This window comes from Artemia sp. Qi Xiang Cuo, chromosome 3 (genome assembly GCF_049724085.1).
Source record: "Artemia sp. Qi Xiang Cuo chromosome 3, ASM4972408v1, whole genome shotgun sequence".
NCBI classification, from domain to species: Eukaryota; Metazoa; Arthropoda; class Branchiopoda; order Anostraca; family Artemiidae; genus Artemia; species Artemia sp. Qi Xiang Cuo.
Genome location: NC_142796.1, coordinates 6,088,403 through 6,110,650, shown reverse-complemented (window position 1 = coordinate 6,110,650; position 22,248 = coordinate 6,088,403). Strand labels below are relative to the sequence as shown.

The following is a 22,248-nucleotide window of genomic DNA, read 5'->3' as shown; positions in this document are numbered from 1 at the left end:
GTAGGCCAACAATGGGTCAACACACATTTTTTTCATTTTGCTGTTTTGCTTTCATTGTTTTTTTTTCTGTTCTGCTTTTCTTTCCTTTGTTTTCCTCATAATTACTTTATAGTCCCCGATTTCCAGGAGGCTTGGCCTTGGTACCTCTCGCCCCCTTCCTCCGCGGGCAACCATTTGGTGATTAATGACTATAGAACAGGCGTTTCAAATTTATACCAAATTTATAAGCTTTAAAATTTATAATTTTATAATTTCATAATCAATCAAATTTATAATTTCAAATTTATAAGCTTTAAAAATACCAAGCGCCAGGAACTCCTAATGCCTTATTCAAGGGCTTATCGAGGATTTTTGTTCAGGGGTTTTTTTTCGGGAGGAGAGGTGGGGGTACAAAAAACTTATAAAACGGATCAAAAATTTCGCTACATTTTCACTACCAACAACAGTTTGGCTACTGCCCACTTCCCTAACTGTAAAAGTCTAAAGCCTACTGCCTAATTGGCGCTTTACTGAAAGCGAATTATGTTACAAATGTTTTCTTTTGTAATTACTACGTTGAAAATAAAAATAAAAATTACTTTGAAACAAAATCTAGAACTGATGAGCTTTCGCTAATTGATATCTTTATATATCAAATATTCAGTTTAATTTTATTATTTCTTTCCAAGACTGTTCAAGACACATAGTTTTCTCTACAAACAAGAATTTGGCTGCCCCCTTCCCTAGCTGTAAAATTCTAAAGACTACTGCGTCATTGGCACTTTACTCCGCCCCGGGGCTGTGAAGGATTTGTCAACCCCTGAGTTATAGTTATTTGATTTGTTTGTACAAAACGGTTATTTAAAAATTTTGATAAGATACATTTAGGGAAAAAGGGCATGAGAGGTGGCGGGGGCTGGTTACTCTCCGATCACTTTTGATTCTTAAAAAAGGGACTAGAATTTTGGTTTCCAATCGAATGAGCCCCTTCCAAAGTTTATACAACCATCGCTTTCAAATGGTGTGGCCATCAGATGCATTTGGCGGAAAGGGCATGAGAGGAGGAGGGGGCTGGTTACCCTCCGATAACTTTCAGTCCTTAAAAATGGGACTAGAACTTTTGATTGCCAATCGAATGAACCCCTTCCAAAGTTTATACAACCACCCCTTCTATATGAACTTTATATGTTAACAATGAGGAACTAGCATAACTTATAGCCTTTGCTCCCAGGGCTAGGGGGGGGGTCATCAAACCCGGAGCCATAGTTGTTTGAAATTTGCTCTGTTTTGAACAAAATGGTTTTCTAAAAATTTTGATCGGAAGCATTTGGGGAAAAATAAGCGTGTGGGGGGGGAGGCTGTTTGCCCTCTGATCACCCTTGACTCTTAAAAAGGGAACTAGAACTTTCGATTTAAAATCGAATGAGACTTCTCCGAAGTCTATACGACCCCCCTTCCATAAAATCCTTATATGTTGACAATAGACACCTTGCATTTTTACAGTCCTTGCCCTGGTGGCTGTGGGGGGTTTTGTCAACACTGCTGGCATAGCTATTGACCTTTCGACTATTTTGAACAAAATGGCCATCTCAAATTTTAATCGAATGCATTCGGGGAAAAGAGGGCGTGGGGGGGGGTAGTTGCCATCCGATCACTTTTGATTCTTAAACGGGGCACTAGAATTTCCAATCGGATGAGCCCCCCCCCCCCCCCCGAAGTTTATATGACCACCCCTTCCATAAGAAGTGCCACTGGGAAAGAATAATGAATAATTATTTATTTTTCAACACGCCATTTTTCTACATCCCCTCAACATGCCGTGAAAGTTTTAACTTAATACCTTCTGCCGTTCTCATGATATTGCAAATACGCCTTTTTGAAAAACTGGATATACATAGTATCCTTTTATTTTGTTAAAGATACACCTCAACATTCCCTGAAACTACGCCTTAATATACATAACCTTTTTGATCACAATCAGAATCAAACGTTCTTCCTTTTCCTAGCGAAAATTCCTGCAATTAAAGAAGGGTAAATTGTATAAAGATAATAGATACCCTTTGACACTTAAGGGGTAGTTGACGTGTTTGATTGTGATTGGGAAGGTGCTTCAAGGTTTATTTCAGGGATAACCCTTCAAATAAACCTTAATTCACTTGAACTTACAATCCTTGCCTCCGGACTCTTGGGGGCTATGTCAACCCCGAAGGCATTGTTATCTGATCTTTGAACTATTTTGGACTAAACGGATATCTCAAAATTTTAATTGGATGCATTTGGGGAAAAGAGGGCATGGGAGAGGGGCTAGCTTCCCTCCGGTGACTGTTGACTCGTAAAAAGAACACTAGAAATTAAAGGACCCCTCCCCATGAGTGTCCTTCACAATTAAAAAGCAGATCAAATTTGCTCTGACTAGAATATTATCACGTTTCTTAGTTATGTTTTATGAAACTAATGTTGATGCTCTTGACAAGGCAGTCTATTTAATTTTAATAAAAACAATAGTCATAATAACAAAAGATTTGGTTGAAATTTTGGCTGAAAATAATAAGATATTTAAGATGTTTTTACAGCCTAATAATTAAAAGCTAACGAGATTTCTGTAAGACAATTTTTTTTGTTTTTTAAGAAAATGATAACTAAAGCATTGTCTATGTGCCTTCAATTAAGATAATAGAAAAACGGCTCTATTATGTAATAATATAAAACATCCCAAAATATTGAGGGAGCGGGGAGTATGGCGTAAGTCTAATATTTTGTTGCATAAAAAGTAATTACGTCAGTATTATCATTATAAGCAAAAAAGAAAACTACTGCTAAAAGTAAAAGTAAGCAAATAAACACAAAGTAAAAACAATCATGTTACCAAGAAAAAAAAACAAAAAAAAACAAGTAGGCTACTAAACAAAATGATACCAAGTAAAAAAAAAGTAATAAGTAAAATTAGAAATACTTACAAAAGCGAAAGTGCTGCTAAAGGTAAAAGTAAGTAAAAAAAAAAAATGGTACGAAGGAAAAAGAATGACACTAAACCGAGTTTATGTACTAACGTACGTAACATGGATGTTAGAGGCTCCCTAGAAAAGATATATATATATATATATATATATATATATATATATATATATATATATATATATATATATATATATATATATATATATATATATATATATATATATATATATATATATATATATATATATATATATATATATATATATATATATATATATATATATATATATATATATATATATATATATATATACAGAAAAAGTACTTTCCAAAGCAAAGAATGGGATGGAAAGCGATTGTCTTTCAATAAAAACACCTCAAGCACTTACATGAATGCTTCAATTTCCATCTTCAGCTTATCTTCCAGATGTGTATCACCGGGGGTTTTGTTCCAAACTCTTTCCTGAAAGGTGTTATTTCATCTGTCGCAAAAAAAAAGAAAAAGATCCAAAAAATACAAATCTTATAGACCCATAACCATCTCGTGTATCTTGAGCAAAGTGTTTGAAAATGTGATCTTCTCTGAGCTTGATACTAGACACTTTGAGGACAATCAGCTTGGATTCCAGAAAGTTCTCGGGTGCCCAGAGGCTCACCGCCTTCTGGCTAACTTACTTATGGACTCGGAAAGAAAAAAGTCGCAATGGGTCATAAGGATCAATATATATATATATATATATATATATATATATATATATATATATATATATATATATATATATATATATATATATATATATATATATATATATATATATATATATATATATATATATATTTACTGGTAATACTGTACTGCTATGAGTACTGGTAATAAACCTCTTACTTTATAACCTCTTTTTCAACATGCAAAATTCTCGATAGGTAACAAGGAATTAGAAACAGTAATAAATTTACTGTATAACATAGCTAAAAGCTATCGAGAACTTTGTAAAGACACAAAAAATGTAATATTTTACGAAATCCTAAGTAAAGGACTGTCTATTCAATGTACATGCAAATGATAGAAAAGTATCTCCACTAGCAGACCACCAAATACCGGGGGGGGGGCTACGGCGTAAGTATATTTTTTATATAAATAAAAATATTTACACCAGTATTATCCACATAAAGATAATGGAACTAAGCAAAAAAAAATGGTACGAAGCAAAAAAAAGGAAGTCTGAGGACTAAGCGAAATGGTACTAAGTAAAAAAAGTAAAAGCAATAAAAGGGTAAGCAAGAGCAAAAGTAAAAGTAATCAAAAAGGATACTTTAAATCCAAATGGTGCTTAGCAAAAAAAAATACTCTGTACTTAGCAAAATTGTAACAAGCAAAAAAAAGTAAAAGTAATAAGGTGGAAAGTGCTGAGTATAAAAAAAAAATATACTAAGCAAAAAGAATGGTGCAAAGCAAGGTTCATGCCGATTAAAGTTCACGAAGGAAACTGAATATTAGGAGTTCAATTGTCGTCAAGGTGATCAAAGTCAGACTGGCCAGTTTAGTTGAGAACCCTTCCCCATGTGTATAACTAAAATTTATGTCCATGGCTATGGTTGCAGCCCGTTCGATTGACTCGTTTATGTTAATAAGAATTATCAATGTATTTTGTTAATTTATTCACTACCTGAAATATTATCCTCGTTTTGTTTTTTTATTCTTTTTCCGGTTTTTCGTGCTTCAGGTGTAGCCAGCATCTCTCAGAAAGTGTATGAGAATTCGAAAAAAATTTTGAAATTTTAGGGAGATACGACGAGAGAGGTGCTGATCTGGAACTGCCTATATTATTTATATTTTACTAGGTTACGCGTCGCGCATTGCTGCGATCTCAAAAAAAAGTAAGTCCAATGAAAATCCCCACTGCAAAACTTCCCCCTCCGCGGATAATTCCCCCTGCTGAAAGTTCCCCTCAGAAGATTATCCCTTGGACACTTCTCCCCCTTAAAAATTAACCCCCCCGGGAACTCCACCAAAAATAGGACCATCCCCCGTGGAAACCCGGGACCCCCTCTCCCCCTGTATAACGATCATATTTTTGAATTTAAAGTATTGAAAAATAAGATTTGGATTATTAACTTTTGTTTTACCACCTCAATACCATCAATTTCAAGTATTTGTGTTCAGAGATCTCCTATTTCAGTCAGCACGAAAAGTATTCGATAGATTATGGATGCCTAGGGGGGGGGGATTTATGCCTAAAACCTTCGCAAGAGTTTACTCTACAATTTGTTGAAGTCTTAAAGGCTATCAAATGAACAGTAATAATGCAAACAAGACGTAGAGACAGGCATACATTTGATTTTATTAATACTCGTATAAAAGGTTTTTGATTCACATTTATATATTGGGACCTGTTTATTATATTGCCATAGGTAGCTTGTGCCAAGCCTGGGCCATTCAGTGATTTGGACTACTTCAAGTATGATTCATGGGCTGTTGGTACTGTAGCGTATGAAATCTACGGTCATGAAAATCCATTTTACAAGCAAGGGGAGAAGCAACTTGATTCTAGGACTTATCAAAATTCTGACTTACCACTTCTTGATGATGGTGTTCCCCTTCATGCCCAAGCTGTTATTTATGGATTGCTTGATAGACATTATGACTCGGTAAGTTTTTACAAAACTTAGAAATCATACAGAGTATCTCAAAAGTGACCGTTTCTAATGGACAGCTAAGAGTCATTTTTTCCTTTTTTAATATGGATACTTAAAATTAGCATTATTAGCATAATTAGCATAACATAATTAGCATAACAAATCTATTAGGGCCTCCTTCCAAAAAGCCCTCCCATTGACACCACCCTGTTGAAAAATGTAAAGATAGTGAGTAGAGTAGGAACTACCATTTCTATGGCCCCTCCGTACCAAACAGGTTTTTCTGATTGGTTTTCTATTCTACTGGTCATTACACTCTTTCTTTGTCAAGATATTTACGCAATTTCAAATTTAAATGTCTTTTTTTTTGTCTTTTTTTTAAACTGGTATTTTTTAAATGAATTCAATAGAACTTTGCATAAACCCGTGAATGTAGGACTGAAAGTCCAATTACTAATCAAGTTAGTGTGACCGCCATTTTTGATCCGGTTAAGTGGGTATAATCTGGTTTGGTTTGTTATTGCGAGAGGATTACTCAATTTAAATCTTAGTGTTAACTGGGAAATGACTAAAGTAACATTTGAAGGTGGAGAAAAAAAAAAGGGGTAATTAGCGATTGGATAATTTTAACAAGAAATGACCGAAAAGTGTTTTGGTTTGCACAGTGTTGTCAATTTTAAATAGTTTAGAAATAAAAAAAATTAACAAGAAATGGCTGAAAAGTGTTTTGAGGGAGTTGAGTTGCACGAGGGTTCAGTTACATGCGGATTCAGTTACACGGGGATTAGTTAAATGAGGTCGAGTAGCACGGAGGTTCAGTTGTACAGGGTTTCGGTTATACAGGGGTTCAGTTACAGGGGGGGGGGGTTCAGTTGTACAGGGTTTCGGTTATACAGGGGTTCAGTTACATGGGGGGTTCAGTTATTTTTTTGATTTTGTGTGTTTTCGCAAGAAAATAACTGGTCTTTTAGCAAACTTAGCCATAGCTACCTGAAACTCTGCATAAATATCTTCATTCTTAATCTAATTACATAGCTACTAAAGGAACATTGAACATTTTTTTCTGATTTTGTGTGACCACCCGGCACCCCAAAGACTCCTGAGCCTCCATTATAATACTTTTTAAGGCTTGATTATATCTTTTCAGAACAAATTATTATGTTAGGGAATTATTTCGGTGAAACAGTTAGAGACATTTTAAGAGGGTTGTGAGGTCCCTTACCACAACCCCAAAGGGCTCCGATCCCCCCACCCCCCACCCGAACGTACCCCCCCAGACAGCAAAGGTTCTCTGGACCCCCAAAGGACCCCAGGCGCCCCGATGCCTCCTGAGTCCCCCATTATAATACTTTTTAAGGCTTTATTATATCTTTTCAGAACAAATTATTATTTTAGGCAATTATTTCAATGAAACAGTTAGAGACATTTTAAGAGATGATTTTAGAAAAGGACTTGAGGGTGAAACTCTGTGGTCGTTATAATACACAAGTTCCATTTGAACGGTGTTGTGAGGTTCCCTTACCACAACCCCAAAGGGCTCCGATCCCCCCACCCCAACCCTGAAGGAACCCCCCGGTCCTCAAAGGGTCTCTAGGCTCCCAAAGGGGCCGTGGTTTACCTTGTAACTTTTACATTCTCTTGATTTTCAAAGTTCCGTTTGAAGGACTCTGTTGTTTTAAGCCAGTGTGATTTTTTCTTTACATGGTGTTCGTTCAAAAAAGCGAGAATTTCTGTTAAATAAATAATTCTTATATTTTTTCCGTTCAATTGAAGGCAAGGATTTCTGTTAAATAAATAATTGTTATACCTTTTAAAATGACTTCACGGGGGTTTGAGGGGGCTCTATTGTTTTAAGCCTTTTGATTTTTTCTTTACATGGTGTTCGTTCAAAAAGCGAGGATATTCCGTGTGATTTTTTTTTTTGGGAAGTTTAATGAATTTATTAGTTACCGAGAGTTCAATGACTCCTCCCCTCAATGACTTCCAGGTGTTTTCTGACTCCTCCTCACAATGAATTCAGATGGTTTTAGGACTCATCCCCCTAGCCATAACTCCATTCAACCTTGAGCGAAGATATAAAAGTTTGATGAAGTATTTTTCTGCTTAACAACTACATTAATAACTTCCAAGATGATAGGACTTATTTTTTAATTTAATTGGGAATGAAAATTCAAAGTCTAACATAAAGAACAAGGTATTTCGGAGGGGGTACCTAACTTCATATACCGGATAATTTCCATTCGTCTTAGTTTTTAACGATGCTCCTTATTTCTACTTGAAAATTCTTATTTTTTAAAATTTAATTGGGAATGGAAAGTCAAAGTCTAACATAAAGAACAAGGTATTTCGGAGGGGGTAGCTAACTTCATATACGGGATAATTTCCATTCGTCTTAGTTTTTAACGATGCTCCTTATTTCTAGTTGAAAATGCTTATTTTTTAATTTAATTGGGAATGAGAATTCAAAGTCTAACATAAATAACAAGATATTTCGAAGGGGATAGCTAACTTCATCTAAGGGATAATTTCCATTCGTCTTAGTTTTTAACGATGCTCCTTATTTCTAGTTGAAAATACTTATTTTTTTAATTTAATTGGGAATGAAAAGTCAAAGTGCCAGAATGGTTGAAATCCACTAGCTCAGTATTGGGGTCTTAGCTGTTAAATAAATAATTGTTATACCTTTTAAAATGACGTCACGGGGGTTTGAAGGGGCTCTGTTGTTTTAAGCTGTTTGATTTTTTCTTTACATGGTGTTCGTTCAAAAAGCGAGGATATTCCGTGTGATTTTTTTTTGGAGAGTTTAATGAATTTATTAGTTACCGAGAGTTCAATGACTCCTCCCCTCAATGACTTCCAGGGGTTTTATGACTCCTCCTCACAATGAATTCAGATGGTTTTAGGACTCATCCCCCTAGCCATAACTCCATTCAACCTTGAGCGAAGATATAAAAGTTTGATGAAGTATTTTTCTGCTTAACAACTACATTAATAACTTCCAAGATGATAGGACTTATTTTTTAATTTAATTGGGAATGAAAAGACAAAGTCTAACATAAAGAACAAGGTATTTCGGAGGGGGTAGCTAACTTCATATACGGGATGATTTCCATTCCTCTTAGTTTTTAACGATGCTCCTTATTTCTAGTTGAAAATGCTTATTTTTTAATTTAATTGGGAATGAAAAGTCAAAGTCTAACATAAAGAACAAGGTATTTCGGAGGGTGTCTCTCACTTAATATACGGGATAATTTCCATTTGTCTTAGTTTTTAACGATTCTCCTTATTTCTAGTTGAAAATGCTTATTTTTTAATTTGATTGTGAATGAAAAGTCAAAGTCTAACATAAAGAACAAGGTATTTCGGAGGGGGTAGCTAACTTAATATACGGGATAATTTCCATTCGTCTTAGTTTTTAACGATGCTCCTTATTTCTAGTTGAAAATGCTTATTTTTTTTCTTTACTTGGTGGTGATTTGTTGTATCTTTTAAAAGAGCTTTACAGTGTTTGAGAGACTCAGTTGCCTAATTTCGTGTAGTTTTACTTTACTTGGTGGTCATTAAAAACGAAATTTTTGTGTTAAATCAGTAGTTTTTGTATCTTTTAAAAGAGCTTTACAGGGTTTGAGAGACTCAGTTGCATAATTCCGTGTGGTTCTTCTTTACTTGGTGGTCATTAAAAACGAAATTTTTGTGTTAAATAAGTAGTTTTTGTATCTTTTAAAAGAGCTTTACGGGGATTGAGAGACTCAGTTGCCGGATTCCTTGTGGTTTTTCTTTACTTGGTGGTCATTAAAAACGAAATTTTGGTGTTAAATCAGTAGTTTTTGTATCTTTTAAAAGAGCTTTACGGGGATTGAGAGACTCAGTTGCCGGATTCCATGTGGTTTTTCTTTACTTGGTGGTCATTAAAAACGAAATTTTTGTGTTAAATCAGTAGTTTTTTGTATCTTTTAAAAGAGCTTCAAGGGGTTTGAGAGACTCAGTTGCCTGATTACGTGTGGTTTTTTTTTAATTGGTGTTGATTTGATGTATCTTTTAAAAGAGCTTTACAGAGTTTGAGAGACTCAGTTGCCTCATTCCGTGTGTTTTTTATTTACTTGGTGGTCATTAAAAAAGAAATTTTTGTGTTAAATCAGTAGTTTTTGTATCTTTTAAAAGAGCTTTAAGGGGTTTGAGAGACTCAGTTGCCTGATTCCGTGTGGTTTTGATTTTCTTGTTGGTGATTTTTAGTTTATTTTATTTGTTCTTTAAAGGGTTTTAGAGACTCATTTGAATTATTCCGTGTGATTTTTATTTACTTGATGGTCATTAAAAACGAAATTTTTGTGTTAAATAAGTAGTTTTTGTATCTTTTAAAAGAGCTTTAAGTGGTTTGAGAGACTCAGTTGCCTGATTCCGAGTAATTTTTCTTTACTTGGTGGTCATTAAAAATGAAAATTTTGTTATCAATTAGTAGTTTTTTTATCTTTTAAAATAGCTTTACGGGGATTGAGAGACTCAGTTTTACCTTGTCACAGTTACATTTTCTTGATTTTTCAAAGTTCATTTTGAATTTCTTTCGTTGAAATGCAAGAGTTGGAATATTTCAGTAGTGTTTGGTTGTGGTTTACCTTGTCACAGTTACATTTTCTTGATTTTTCAAAGTTCATTTTGAATTTCTTTCGTTGAAATGCAAGAGTTGGAATATTTCAGTAGTGTTTGGTTGTGGTTTACCTTGTCACAGTTACATTTTCTTGATTTTTCAAAGTTCATTTTGAATTTCTTTCGTTGAAATGCAAGAGTTGGAATATTTCAGTAGTGTTTGGTTGTGGTTTACCTTGTCACAGTTACATTTTCTTGATTTTTCAAAGTTCATTTTGAATTTCTTTCGTTGAAATGCAAGAGTTGGAATATTTCAGTAGTGTTTGGTTGTGGTTTACCTTGTCACAGTTACATTTTCTTGATTTTTCAAAGTTCATTTTGAATTTCTTTCGTTGAAATGCAAGAGTTGGAATATTTCAGTAGTGTTTGGTTGTGGTTTACCTTGTCACAGTTACATTTTCTTGATTTTTCAAAGTTCATTTTGAATTTCTTTCGCTGAAATGCAAGAGTTGGAATATTTCAGTAGTGTTTGGTTGTGGTTTACCTTGTCACAGTTACATTTTCTTGATTTTTCAAAGTTCATTTTGAATTTCTTTCGTTGAAATGCAAGAGTTGGAATATTTCAGTAGTGTTTGGTTGTGGTTTACCTTGTCACAGTTACATTTTCTTGATTTTTCAAAGTTCATTTTGAATTTCTTTCGTTGAAATGCAAGAGTTGGAATATTTCAGTAGTGTTTGGTTGTGGTTTACCTTGTCACAGTTACATTTTCTTGATTTTTCAATGTTCATTTTGGTTTTCTTTCTTTTATATACAAGAGTTGGATTATTTCAGTAGTGCCTGGTGGATGTTTAACTAATCAAAGCAATATCTTCTTGATTTTTCCCAGTTTATTTTGAATTTCTTGAGTTTAAATACAAGATTTGGTATATTTCAATAGCGTTTTGTTATGGTTTACCTTGTCACACTTACATACTCTTGATTTTTCAAAGTTCATTTTGAATTTCTTTCATTGAAATGCAAGAGTTGGAATATTTCAGTAGTGTTTGGTTGTGGTTTACCTTGTCACAGTTACATTTTCTTGATTTTTCAAAGTTCATTTTGAATTTCTTTCGTTGAAATGCAAGAGTTGGAATATTTCAGTAGTGTTTGGTTGTGGTTTACCTTGTCACAGTTACATTTTCTTGATTTTTCAAAGTTCATTTTGAATTTCTTTCATTGAAATGCAAGAGTTGGAATATTTCAGTAGTGATGTAAGTTAACCTAGAAATGTTAGGTAACTTAACCTAATCTAACCTAACCTGACCTTGGTGGTGAGTGTCCTACCCGTGTCAGGCTTGCTCTGTGGGTTTGGTGTCTAAAAAACCAGCTTAGTTGAAAACGTAGAGTTGTCGTACTGCCCCCTTTTCTCCACTTGGTAAAACCCAGTAGGGAATCTCTGTTTGTTTGGACAGGTGTCAAGGACAGACATGTACGTAGCATGTAGTTGGAAAACGTTTTTAATCCTGTTTCTTGAATGATTCAAAATGAACTTTGAAAAATCAAGAAAATGTAACTGTGACAAGGTAAACCACAAGCAAACACTACTGAAATATTCCAACTCTTGCATTTCAACGAAAGAAATTCATAATGAACTTTGAAAAATCAAGAAAATGTAACTGTGACAAGGTAACCCACAAGCAAACACTACTTAAATTTTCCGACTCTTGCATTTCAACGAAAGATATTCAAAATGAACTTTGAAAAAACAAGAAAATGTATTTGTGACAAGGTAAACCACAACCAAACACTAATAAAATATTCCAACTCTTGCATATCAACAAAAGAAATTCAAAATGAACTTTGAAAAATCAAGAAAATGTAACTGTGACAAGGTAAACCACAACCAAACACTACTGAAATATTCCAACTCTTGCCTTTCAACGAAAGAAATTCAAAATGAACTTTGAAAAATCAAGAAAATGTAACTGTGACAAGGTAAACCACAACCAAACACTACTGAAATATTCCAACTCTTGCATTTCAATGAAAGAAATTCAAAATGAACTTTGAAAAATCAAGAAAATGTAACTGTGACAAGGTAAACCACAACCAAACACTACTGAAATATTCCAACTCTTGCATTTCAACGAAAGAAATTCAAAATGAACTTTGAAAAATCAAGAAAATGTAACTGTGACAAGGTAAACCACAACCAAACACTACTGAAATATTCCAACTCTTGCATCTCAACGAAAGAAATTCAAAATGAACTTTGAAAAATCAAGAAAATGTAACTGTGACAAGGTAAACCACAACCAAACACTACTGAAATATTCCAACTCTTGCATTTCAACGAAAGATATTCAAAATATACTTTTAAATATAAAGAATATGTAACTGTGACAATTTACACCTACTTCACAAACTAGTGAAATTGTCCATCTCCATATTTTCAGCAATAAAATTAAAAATGAACATTGAAGAATTAAGAAAATGTAACTCAGACAAGGTAAACAACAACCAAACACTAATGAAATTTTCCAACTCCTGCATTTCAACGAAAGAAATTCTAACTGAACTTTGAAAAATTACGTAAATGTAACTTTGACAAGTTAAACAGCAACAATACACTACTGAAAGAGTAAAACTCTAGCATTTCAACGACATCAATTCAAAATGAGCTTTTAAAAATCAAGAGAATATAGCTGTGACATGGTATAACATAACCATACACTACTGAAATATTCCAACTCTTGCATTTCAATTAAAGAAATTAAAAATTAACTTTGAAAATTCAATAAGCAGTAACTCTGATGTGGTAAAACATAAGCAAACACACTACTGAAATATTCCAACTCTTGCATTTCAACGAAAGAATTTAAAATTAAACTTTGAAAAATCAATAAAATGTAACTGTGTCAAGGTAAACCACAACCAAACACTACTGAAATATTCCAACTCTTGTATTTCAACGAAAGAAACTCAAAATGAACTTTGAAAAATCAAGAAAATGTAACTGTGACAAGGTAAACCACAAACAAGCACTACTGAAATATTCCAACTCTTGCATTTCAACGAATGAAATTCAAAATGAACTTTGAAAAATCAAGAAAATGTAACTGTGACAAGGTAATCCGCAACCAAACACTACTGAAATTTTCCAACTCCTGCATTTCAAAGAAAGAAATTCAAAATGAACTTTGAAAAATTAAGAAAATGTAACTGTGACAAGGTGAACCGCAACCAAACACTACTGAAATATTCCAACTCTTGCATTTCAACGAAAGAAATTCAAAATGAACTTTGAAAAATAAAGAAAATGTAACTGGGACACGGTAAACCACAACAAAACACTACTGAAATATTACAACTCTTGCATTTCAGCGAAAGAAATTCAAAATGAACATTTAAAAATCAATAAAATTTCACTGATACAAGCCAATACACAACCACCCAAACCACACCTAAAAAAACAAAAGCATTACAGCGAAAGAAATTCAAAATGAACTTTGAAAAATCAAGAAAATGTAACTGTGACAAGGTAAACCACAACCAAACACTACTGAAATATTCCAACTCTTTCATTTCATCGATAGAAATTGATAATTAAAATTTATATATAATGAAATTGTAACTGTGACAAGGTAAAACTTAACCAAACACTACTGAGATATTCCAACTCATGCATTTCAACGAAAGAAATTCAAAATGAACTTTGAAAAATCAAGAAAATGTAACTGTGACAAGGTAAACCACAACCAAACACTACTGAAATATTCCAACTCTTGCATTTCAACGAAAGAAATTCAAAATGAACTTTGAAAAATCAAGAAAATGTAACTGTGACAAGGTAAACCACAACCAAACACTACTGAAATATTCCAACTCTTGCATTTCAATGAAAGAAATTCAAAATGAACTTTGAAAAATCAAGAAAATGTAACTGTGACAAGGTAAACCACAACCAAACACTACTGAAATATTCCAACTCTTGCATTTCAACGAAATAAATTCAAAATGAACTTTGAAAAATCAAGAAAATTTAACTGTGACATGGTAAACCACAACAAAACACTACTGAAATTTTCCAAATCTAGCATTTCAACGAATGAAATTCAAAATGAACTTTGAAAAATCAAGAAAATGTAAGATCGACAAGGTAAACCACAACAAAACACTACTGAAATATTCCAACTCTTGCATTTCAACGAATGAAATTCAAAATGAACTTTGAAAAATCAAGAAATGTAACTGTGACAAGGTAAACCGCAACCAAACACTACTGAAAGATTCCAACTCTAGCATTTCAACGAAAGAAATTCAAAATGAACTTTGAAAAATCAAGAAAATGTAACTGTGACAAGGTAAACCACAACCAAACACTACTGAAATATTCCAACTCTTGCATTTTAGCGAAATAAATTCAAAATGAACTTTGAAAAATCAAGAAAATGTAACTGTGACAAGGTAAACCACAACCAAACACAACTGAAAAATTCCAACACTTGCATTTCAACGAAAGAAATTCAAAATGAACTTTTAAAAATCAAGAAAATGCAACTGAGGAGAGGTAAATCATAACCAAACACTACTGAAATATTCCAACTCTTGCATTTCAGGGAAAGAAATTCAAAATGAACTTTCAAAAATCAAGAAAATGTAACTGTGACAAGGTAAACCACAGCCAAACACTACTGAAATATTCCAACTCTTGCATTTCAACGAAAGAAATTCAAAATGAACTTTGAAAAATCAAGAAAATGTAACTGTGACAAGGTAAACCACAACCAAACACTACTGAAATATTCCAACTCTTGCATTTCAACGAAAGAAATTCAAAATGAACTTTGAAAAATCAAGAAAATGTAACTGTGACAAGGTAAACCACAACCAAACACTACTGAAATATTCCAACTCTTGCATTTCAATGAAAGAAATTCAAAATGAACTTTGAAAAATCAAGAAAATGTAACTGTGACAAGGTAAACCACAACCAAACACTACTGAAATATTCCAACTCTTGCATTTCAACGAAAGAAATTCAAAATGAACTTTGAAAAATCAAGAAAATGTAACTGTGACAAGGTAAACCACAACCAAACACTACTGAAATATTCCAACTCTTGCATTTCAACGAAAGAAATTCAAAATGAACTTTGAAAAATCAAGAAAATGTAACTGTGACAAGGTAAACCACAACCAAACACTACTGAAATATTCCAACTCTTGAATTTCAACGAAAGAAATTCAAAATGAACTTTGAAAAATCAAGAAAATGTAACTGTGACAAGGTAAACCACAACCAAACACTACTGAAATATTCCAACTCTTGCATTTCAACGAAAGAAATTCAAAATGAACTTTGAAAAATCAAGAAAATGTAACTGTGACAATGTAAACCACAAGCAAACACTACTGAAATATTCCAACTCTTGCATTTCAACGAAAGAAATTCCAAATGAACTTTGAAAAATCAAGAAAATGTAACTGTGACAAGGTAAACCACAACCAAACACTACTGAAATATTCCAACTCTTGCATTTCAGCGAAAGAAATTCAAAATGAACTTTGAAAAATCAAGAAAATGTAACTGTGACAAGGTAAACCACAACCAAACACTACTGAAATATTCCAACTCTTGCATTTCAACGAAAGAAATTCAAAATGAACTTTGAAAAATCAAGAAAATGTAACTGTGACAATGTAAACCACAACCAAACACTACTGAAATATTCCAACTCTTTCATTTCAACGAAAGAAATTCATAATGAACTTTGAAAAATCAAAAAAATGTTACTGTGACATGGTAAACCACAACCAAACACTACTGACATATTCCAACTCTTGCATCTCAACGAAAGAAATTCAAAATGAACTTTGAAAAATCACGAAAATTTAACTTTGACAAGGTAAACCACAACCAAACACTTCTTAAATATTAAAACTCTTTATTTACAGAGAAATAAATTCAAAATGAACTTTCAAAAATCAAGAAAATTTAAATGTGACATGGTAAACCACAAGCAACAGCTACTTAAATATTCCAACACTTGCATTTCAAAGAAAGAAATTCAAAATTAACTTTGAAATATCAAGAAAATGTAACTGTGACAAGGTAAAACTGAGTCTCTCAATCCCCGTAAAGCTCTTTTAAAAGATACAAAAACTACTTATTTAACACAAAATTTCTTTTATAATGACCACCAAGTAAGGGAAAACCACACGGAATTAGGCATCTGAGTCTCTCAAACCCCTTAAAGCACATTTAAAAGATACAAAAACTACTTATTTAACACAAAAATTTCGTTTTAAATGACCATCAAGTAAAGAAAAATCACACGGAATTAGGCAACTGAGTCTCTCAAACCCTGTAAAGCTCTTTTAAAAGATACAACAAATGACCGCCAAGTAAAGAAAAACCACGCGAAATCAGGCAACTGAGACTCTAAAACCCCTTAAAGCTCTTTTAAAAGATACAAAAACTACTGATTTAACACAAAAATTTCGTTTTTAATGACCACCAAGTAAAGTAAAACCACAAGGAATTAGGCAACTGAGTCTCTCAAACTCTGTAAAGCTCTTTTAAAAGATACAACAAATGACCACCAAGTAAAGAAAAACCACACGGAATCAGGCAACTGAGTCTCTCAAACCCCTTAAAGCTCTTTTAAAAGATACAAAAACTACTGATTTAACACAAAAATATCGTTTTTAATGACCACCAACTACAGAAAAACCACATGGAATCCGGCAACTGAGTCTCTCAATCCCCGTAAAGCTCTTTTAAAAGATACAAAAACTACTTATTTAACACAAAAATTTTGTTTTTAATGACCACCAAGTAAAGAAGAACCACACGGAATTATGCAACTGAGTCTCTCAAACCCTGTAAAGCTCTTATAAAAGATACAAAAACTACTGATTTAACACACAAAAATTTCGTCTTTAATGACCACCAAGTAAAGGAAAACCACACGAAATTAGGCAACTGAGTCTCTCAAACTCTGTAAAGCTCTTTTAAAAGATACAACAAATGACCACCAAGTAAAGAAAAAAAATAAGTATTTTCAACTAGAAATAAGGAGCATCGTTAAAAACTAAGACGAATGGAAATTATCCCGTAGATGAAGTTAGCTACCCCCTCCGAAATACCTTGTTCTTTATGTTAGACTTTGACTTTTCATTCCCAATTAAATTATAAAATAAGCATTTTCAACTAGAAATAAGGAGCATCGTTAAAAACTAAGACGAATGGAAATTATTCCGTATATGAAGTTAGCTACCCCCTCCGAAACACCTTGTTCTTTATGTTAGACTTTGACTTTTCATTCCCAATTAAATTAAAAAATAAGCATTTTCAACTAGAAATAAGGAGCATCGTTAAAAACTAAGACGAATTGAAATTATCCCGTATATGAAGTTAGCTACCCCCTCCGAAATACCTTGTTCTTTATGTTAGACTTTGACTTTTCATTCCCAATTAAATTAAAAAATAAGCATTTTCAACTAGAAATAAGGAGCCTCGTTAAAAACTAAGACTAATTGAAACTACTCCGTAGATGAAGTTGGCTACCCCCTCCTAAATATCTTGTTCTTTATGTTAGACTTTGACTTTTCATCCACAATGAAAATAAAAAATAAGTCCTATTATCTTGGAAGTTATTAATGTAGTTGTTAAGCAGAAAAATACTTCATCAAACTTTTATGTCTTCGCTCAAGGTTGAATGGAGTTATGGCTAGGGGGATGAGTCCTAAAACCATCTGAATTCATTGTGAGGAGGAGTCATAAAACCCCTGGAAGTCATTGAGGGGAGGAGTCATTGAACTCTCGGTAACTAATAAATTCATTAAACTTCCCAAAAAAAATCACACGGAATATCCTCACTTTTTGAACGAACACCATGTAAAGAAAAAATCAAACAGCTTAAAACAACAGAGCCCCCTCAAACCCCCGTGAAGTCATTTTAAAAGGTATAACAATTATTTATTTAACAGCTAAGACCCCAATACTGTGCTAGTGGATTTCAACCATTCTGGCACTTTGACTTTTCATTCCCAATTAAGTTTAAAAAATAAGCATTTTCAACTAGAAATAAGAAGTATCGTTAAAAACTAGGACGCATGGAAATTATCCCGTGGATGACATTAGCTATCCCCTCCGAAATACTTTGTTCTTTATGTTAGACTTTATCTTTTCATTCCCAATTAAATTAGAAAATAAGCATTTTCAACTAGAAATAAGGAGCATCGTTAAAAACTAAGACGAATGGAAATTATCCCGTAGATGAAGTTAGCTACCCCCTACGAAATACCTTGTTCTTTATGTGTTACTTTGACTTTTCATTCCCAATTAAATTAAAAAATAAGCATTTTCAACTAGAAATAAGGAGCATCGTTAAAAACTAAGACGAATGGAAATTATCCCGTATATGAAGTTAGCTACCCCCTCCGAAATACCTTGTTCTTTATGTTAGACTTTGAATTTTCATTCCCAATTAAATTAAAAAATAAGAATTTTCAACTAGAAATAAGGATCATCGTTAAAAACTAAGACGAATGGAAATTATTCCGTATATGAATTTAGCTACCCCCTCCGAAATACCTTGTTCTTTATGTTAGACTTTGACTTTTCATTCCCAATTAAATTAAAAAATAAGTCCTATCATCTTGGAAGCTATTAATGTAGTTGTTAAGCAGAAAAATACTTCATCAAACTTTTATATCTTCGCTCAAGGTTGAATGTAGTTATGGCTAGAAGGATGAGTCCTAAAACCATCTGAATTCATTGTGAGGAGGAGTCATAAAACCCCTGGCAGTCATTGAGGGGGGGAGTCATTGAACTCTCGGTAACTAATAAATTCATTAAACTTCCCAAAAAAAAAAATCACACGGAATATCCTCGCTTTTTGAACGAACACCATGTAAAGAAAAAATCAAACGGCTTAAAACAACAGAGCCCCCTCAAACCCCCGTGAAGTCATTTTAAAAGGTATAACAATTATTTATTTAACAGAAATCCTTGCCTTCAATTGAACGGAAAAAATATAAGAATTATTTATTTAACAGAAATTCTCGCTTTTTTGAACGAACACCATGTAAAGAAAAAATCACACTGGCTTAAAACAACAGAGTCCTTCAAACGGAAATTTTAAAATCAAGATAATTTAAAAGTTACAAGGTAAACCACGGCTCCTTTGGGAACCTAGAGACCATTTGTGGACGGGGGGGTTCCTGGAGGTTGGGGGGGGGGGGATCGGAGCCCGTTGGGGTTGTGGTAAGGGAACCTCATAACACAGTTCAAATGGAACTTGTGTATTATAACGACCACAGAGTTTCACCCTCAAGTCCTTTTCTAAAATCATCTCTTAAAATGTCTCTAACTGTTTCACCGAATTAATTGCCTAAAATAATAATTTGTTCTGACAAGATATAATAAAGCCTTAAAAAGTATTATAATGGGGGGACTCAGGAGGCATCGGGGCGCCGGGGGTCCTTTGGGGGTCCAGAGAACCTTTGCTGTCTGGGGGGCTTCCTTCGGGGTTGGGGTGGGGGGATCGGAGCCCTTTGGGGTTGTGGTAAGGGACCTCACAACCCTCTTAAAATGTCTCTAACTGTTTCACCGAAATAATTCCCTAACATAATAATTTGTTCTGAAAAGATATAATCAAGCCTTAAAAAGTATTATAATGGAGGCTCAGGAGTCTTTGGGGTGCCGGGTGGTCACACAAAATCAGAAAAAATGTTCAATGTTCCTTTAGTAGCTATGTAATTAGATTAAAAATGAAGATATTTATGCAGAGTTTCTGGTAGCTATGGCTAAGTTTGCTAAACGACCAGTTATTTTCTTGCGAAAACACACAAAATCAGAAAAAATAACTGAACCCCCCATGTAACTGAACCCCTGTATAACCGAAACCCTGTACAACTGAACTTCCGTGCTACTCGACCCCATTTAACTAATCCCCGTGTAACTGAATCCGCATGTAACTGAACCCTCGTGCAACTCAACTCCCTCAAAACACTTCAGCCATTTCTTGTTAATTTTTTTTATTTCTAAACTATTTAAAATTGACAACACTGTGCAAACCAAAATACTTTTCGGTAATTTCTTGTTAAAATTATCCAATCGCTAATTACCCCTTTTTTTTCTCCACCTTCAAATGTTCCTTTTGTCATTGCCCAGTTAACACTAAGATGTAAATTGAGTAATCCTCTCGCAATTACATACCAAACCAGATTATACCCACTTAACCAGATCAAAAATGGCGGTCACACTAACTTGATTATTAATTGTAATTTACGTCCTAAATTCACTGGTTTATGCAAATTTATTTTTAACTAATTTAAAAAATACAAGTTTAAAAAAAAAAACAAAAAAAGAAATTTAAATTTTAAAGTGCGTAAAAATCTTGACAAAGAAATATGTAATGACCAGTATAATAGTAAATCAATCAGAAAAAAACCTGTTTGGTACGGAGGGGCCATAGAAATGGTAGTTCCTACTCTACTATAGTGACTCAATATGTTTTAACCTATTTAATGCTACCCAATCGAAAGTGACACAAAAGAAGAGAATGAGCTTAATACAAGGACTTACCAAAATTCGGACTTACCAGAATTTCTTGTATTTCTTACCATAACACGTTGTAATTTTTACCAGAATACAAGGACTTACCAGAGTTTGTTGTATTTCTTACCAGAATACTAGAATACCTTGTATTTCTTACCAGAATACAAGGTCTTTTCAGAATTCGGACTTACCAGAATTTCTTGACAATTGCATTTCTCTTCTTGTCCAGGCTTATTTGTAGTCTACTTGATCGACATTTTTTTACTTGGCAATAAGTTGGTAGCTTTATTTTGACAATTTTTCTGTTTCAAAATCATCCGTGGTGTCTCAAAAGTGACCATACCCAAATATACAGCTGTGAATTATTCTTTTCTTTGTGCAATATTATAACATTGTTACCGGCCATTGGGATCAGATCTATTGGGAAGTCCTCCTAAGCCCCCCCCCCTAGAGACAGCCCCCTTCAAAATATTAAGGATAGCTGCTCAAAATATGTCGTTTTCATCAACTCTTCTTACTTGAAAACATCTTTTGGTTCCCTCTTAAGTGGTAGAACTGTCCATTGTAAGTGTCGGTAACTGCTCAATTCGCATAAAATTTAATTTTTTGCTCAATTTAATTTTTCTTTTCTCTTCAATTCTTATTCAACAGTTTTCTTGATCAATTTTCAATTCTTAAGATTTGTCAAAGCATAGTCTCCTATTTTCTTTTTTTATGTTGGTCTATCTTTTTTGAAACGTACATTTATATAATTTACATAATTTATTTATATAATTTACATAATTTATATGTTGTTCTTGTAAACTTCTTTGCGGGAAGGGGGAACGAATTTTTCGTCTACTCTCGGAATTTAGCTTAACACTCGCTTTTAGAGTTGTTTTAGGGGGGGGGGGCTTTCGCACTGTCTTCCCTAGCTACGCAAACCTAATTGAATTTTAAATTACAGTTATAAGACAATCTACACCGGCAACCTGCGAAAACCTATCAAGTTATCGTGTTAAATTATAATTGCATAGTTCTTAATTAGTAATAGTGACTTTCTAAGCGTATCTATGAAAGATAAGGGTGGAGCATATTCTGGAGAATCAGAAGGCCAGACTACATAGAAACATGGAAGCTCGATCTAGTTGACAGGTCTATGTTGTTTTTTTTGGGGGGGGGATAAGTTCTAGAAAATGCAAAAGGGGTGAACTGCGCGACAAATATGGGGCATTAAGGGAAAAACGTAAAAAAGCTTCGACATTATGTAATAGGGGCAAAGCTTCACTGCGTACGGGCCTTTTTGCAGGTGCATGACCTGAGACTTGCGGGAATTTGGGTTTAGAGAATTCACCGTACTCTGTAGAATTTAACTAGAAATTCATTAAGAAGGAACGTCTGGTGTAATCTCTTATAAAACCAGTTACTTTTCCTTACATGTGCAAATATATCGTGTTTTTTAAATGGGTGACAGTTCGAATTTTTGATTTGCCCTCTGATTGGGGAAATTGCGTGCCAAAAGGGTTAAAAAAATGGATAACATTTTCAGTACTAAAAATAT

At 33.6% G+C, this 22,248-nt stretch overlaps 1 protein-coding gene across 2 annotated transcripts in view; it reads left to right on the top strand.

Annotated features, from left to right (window-relative positions):
• Positions 1-22,248, top strand: part of Pink1 (PTEN-induced putative kinase 1) — a 134,765-nt gene that overhangs the window by 96,571 nt on the left and 15,946 nt on the right. For both annotated transcript variants that reach the window (XM_089108439.1, XM_089108438.1), the window contains exon 7: positions 5,350-5,586. In XM_089108439.1, the coding sequence (XP_088964565.1) occupies positions 5,350-5,586 (237 nt within the window). The remainder of the gene's footprint in view (positions 1-5,349; positions 5,587-22,248) is intronic.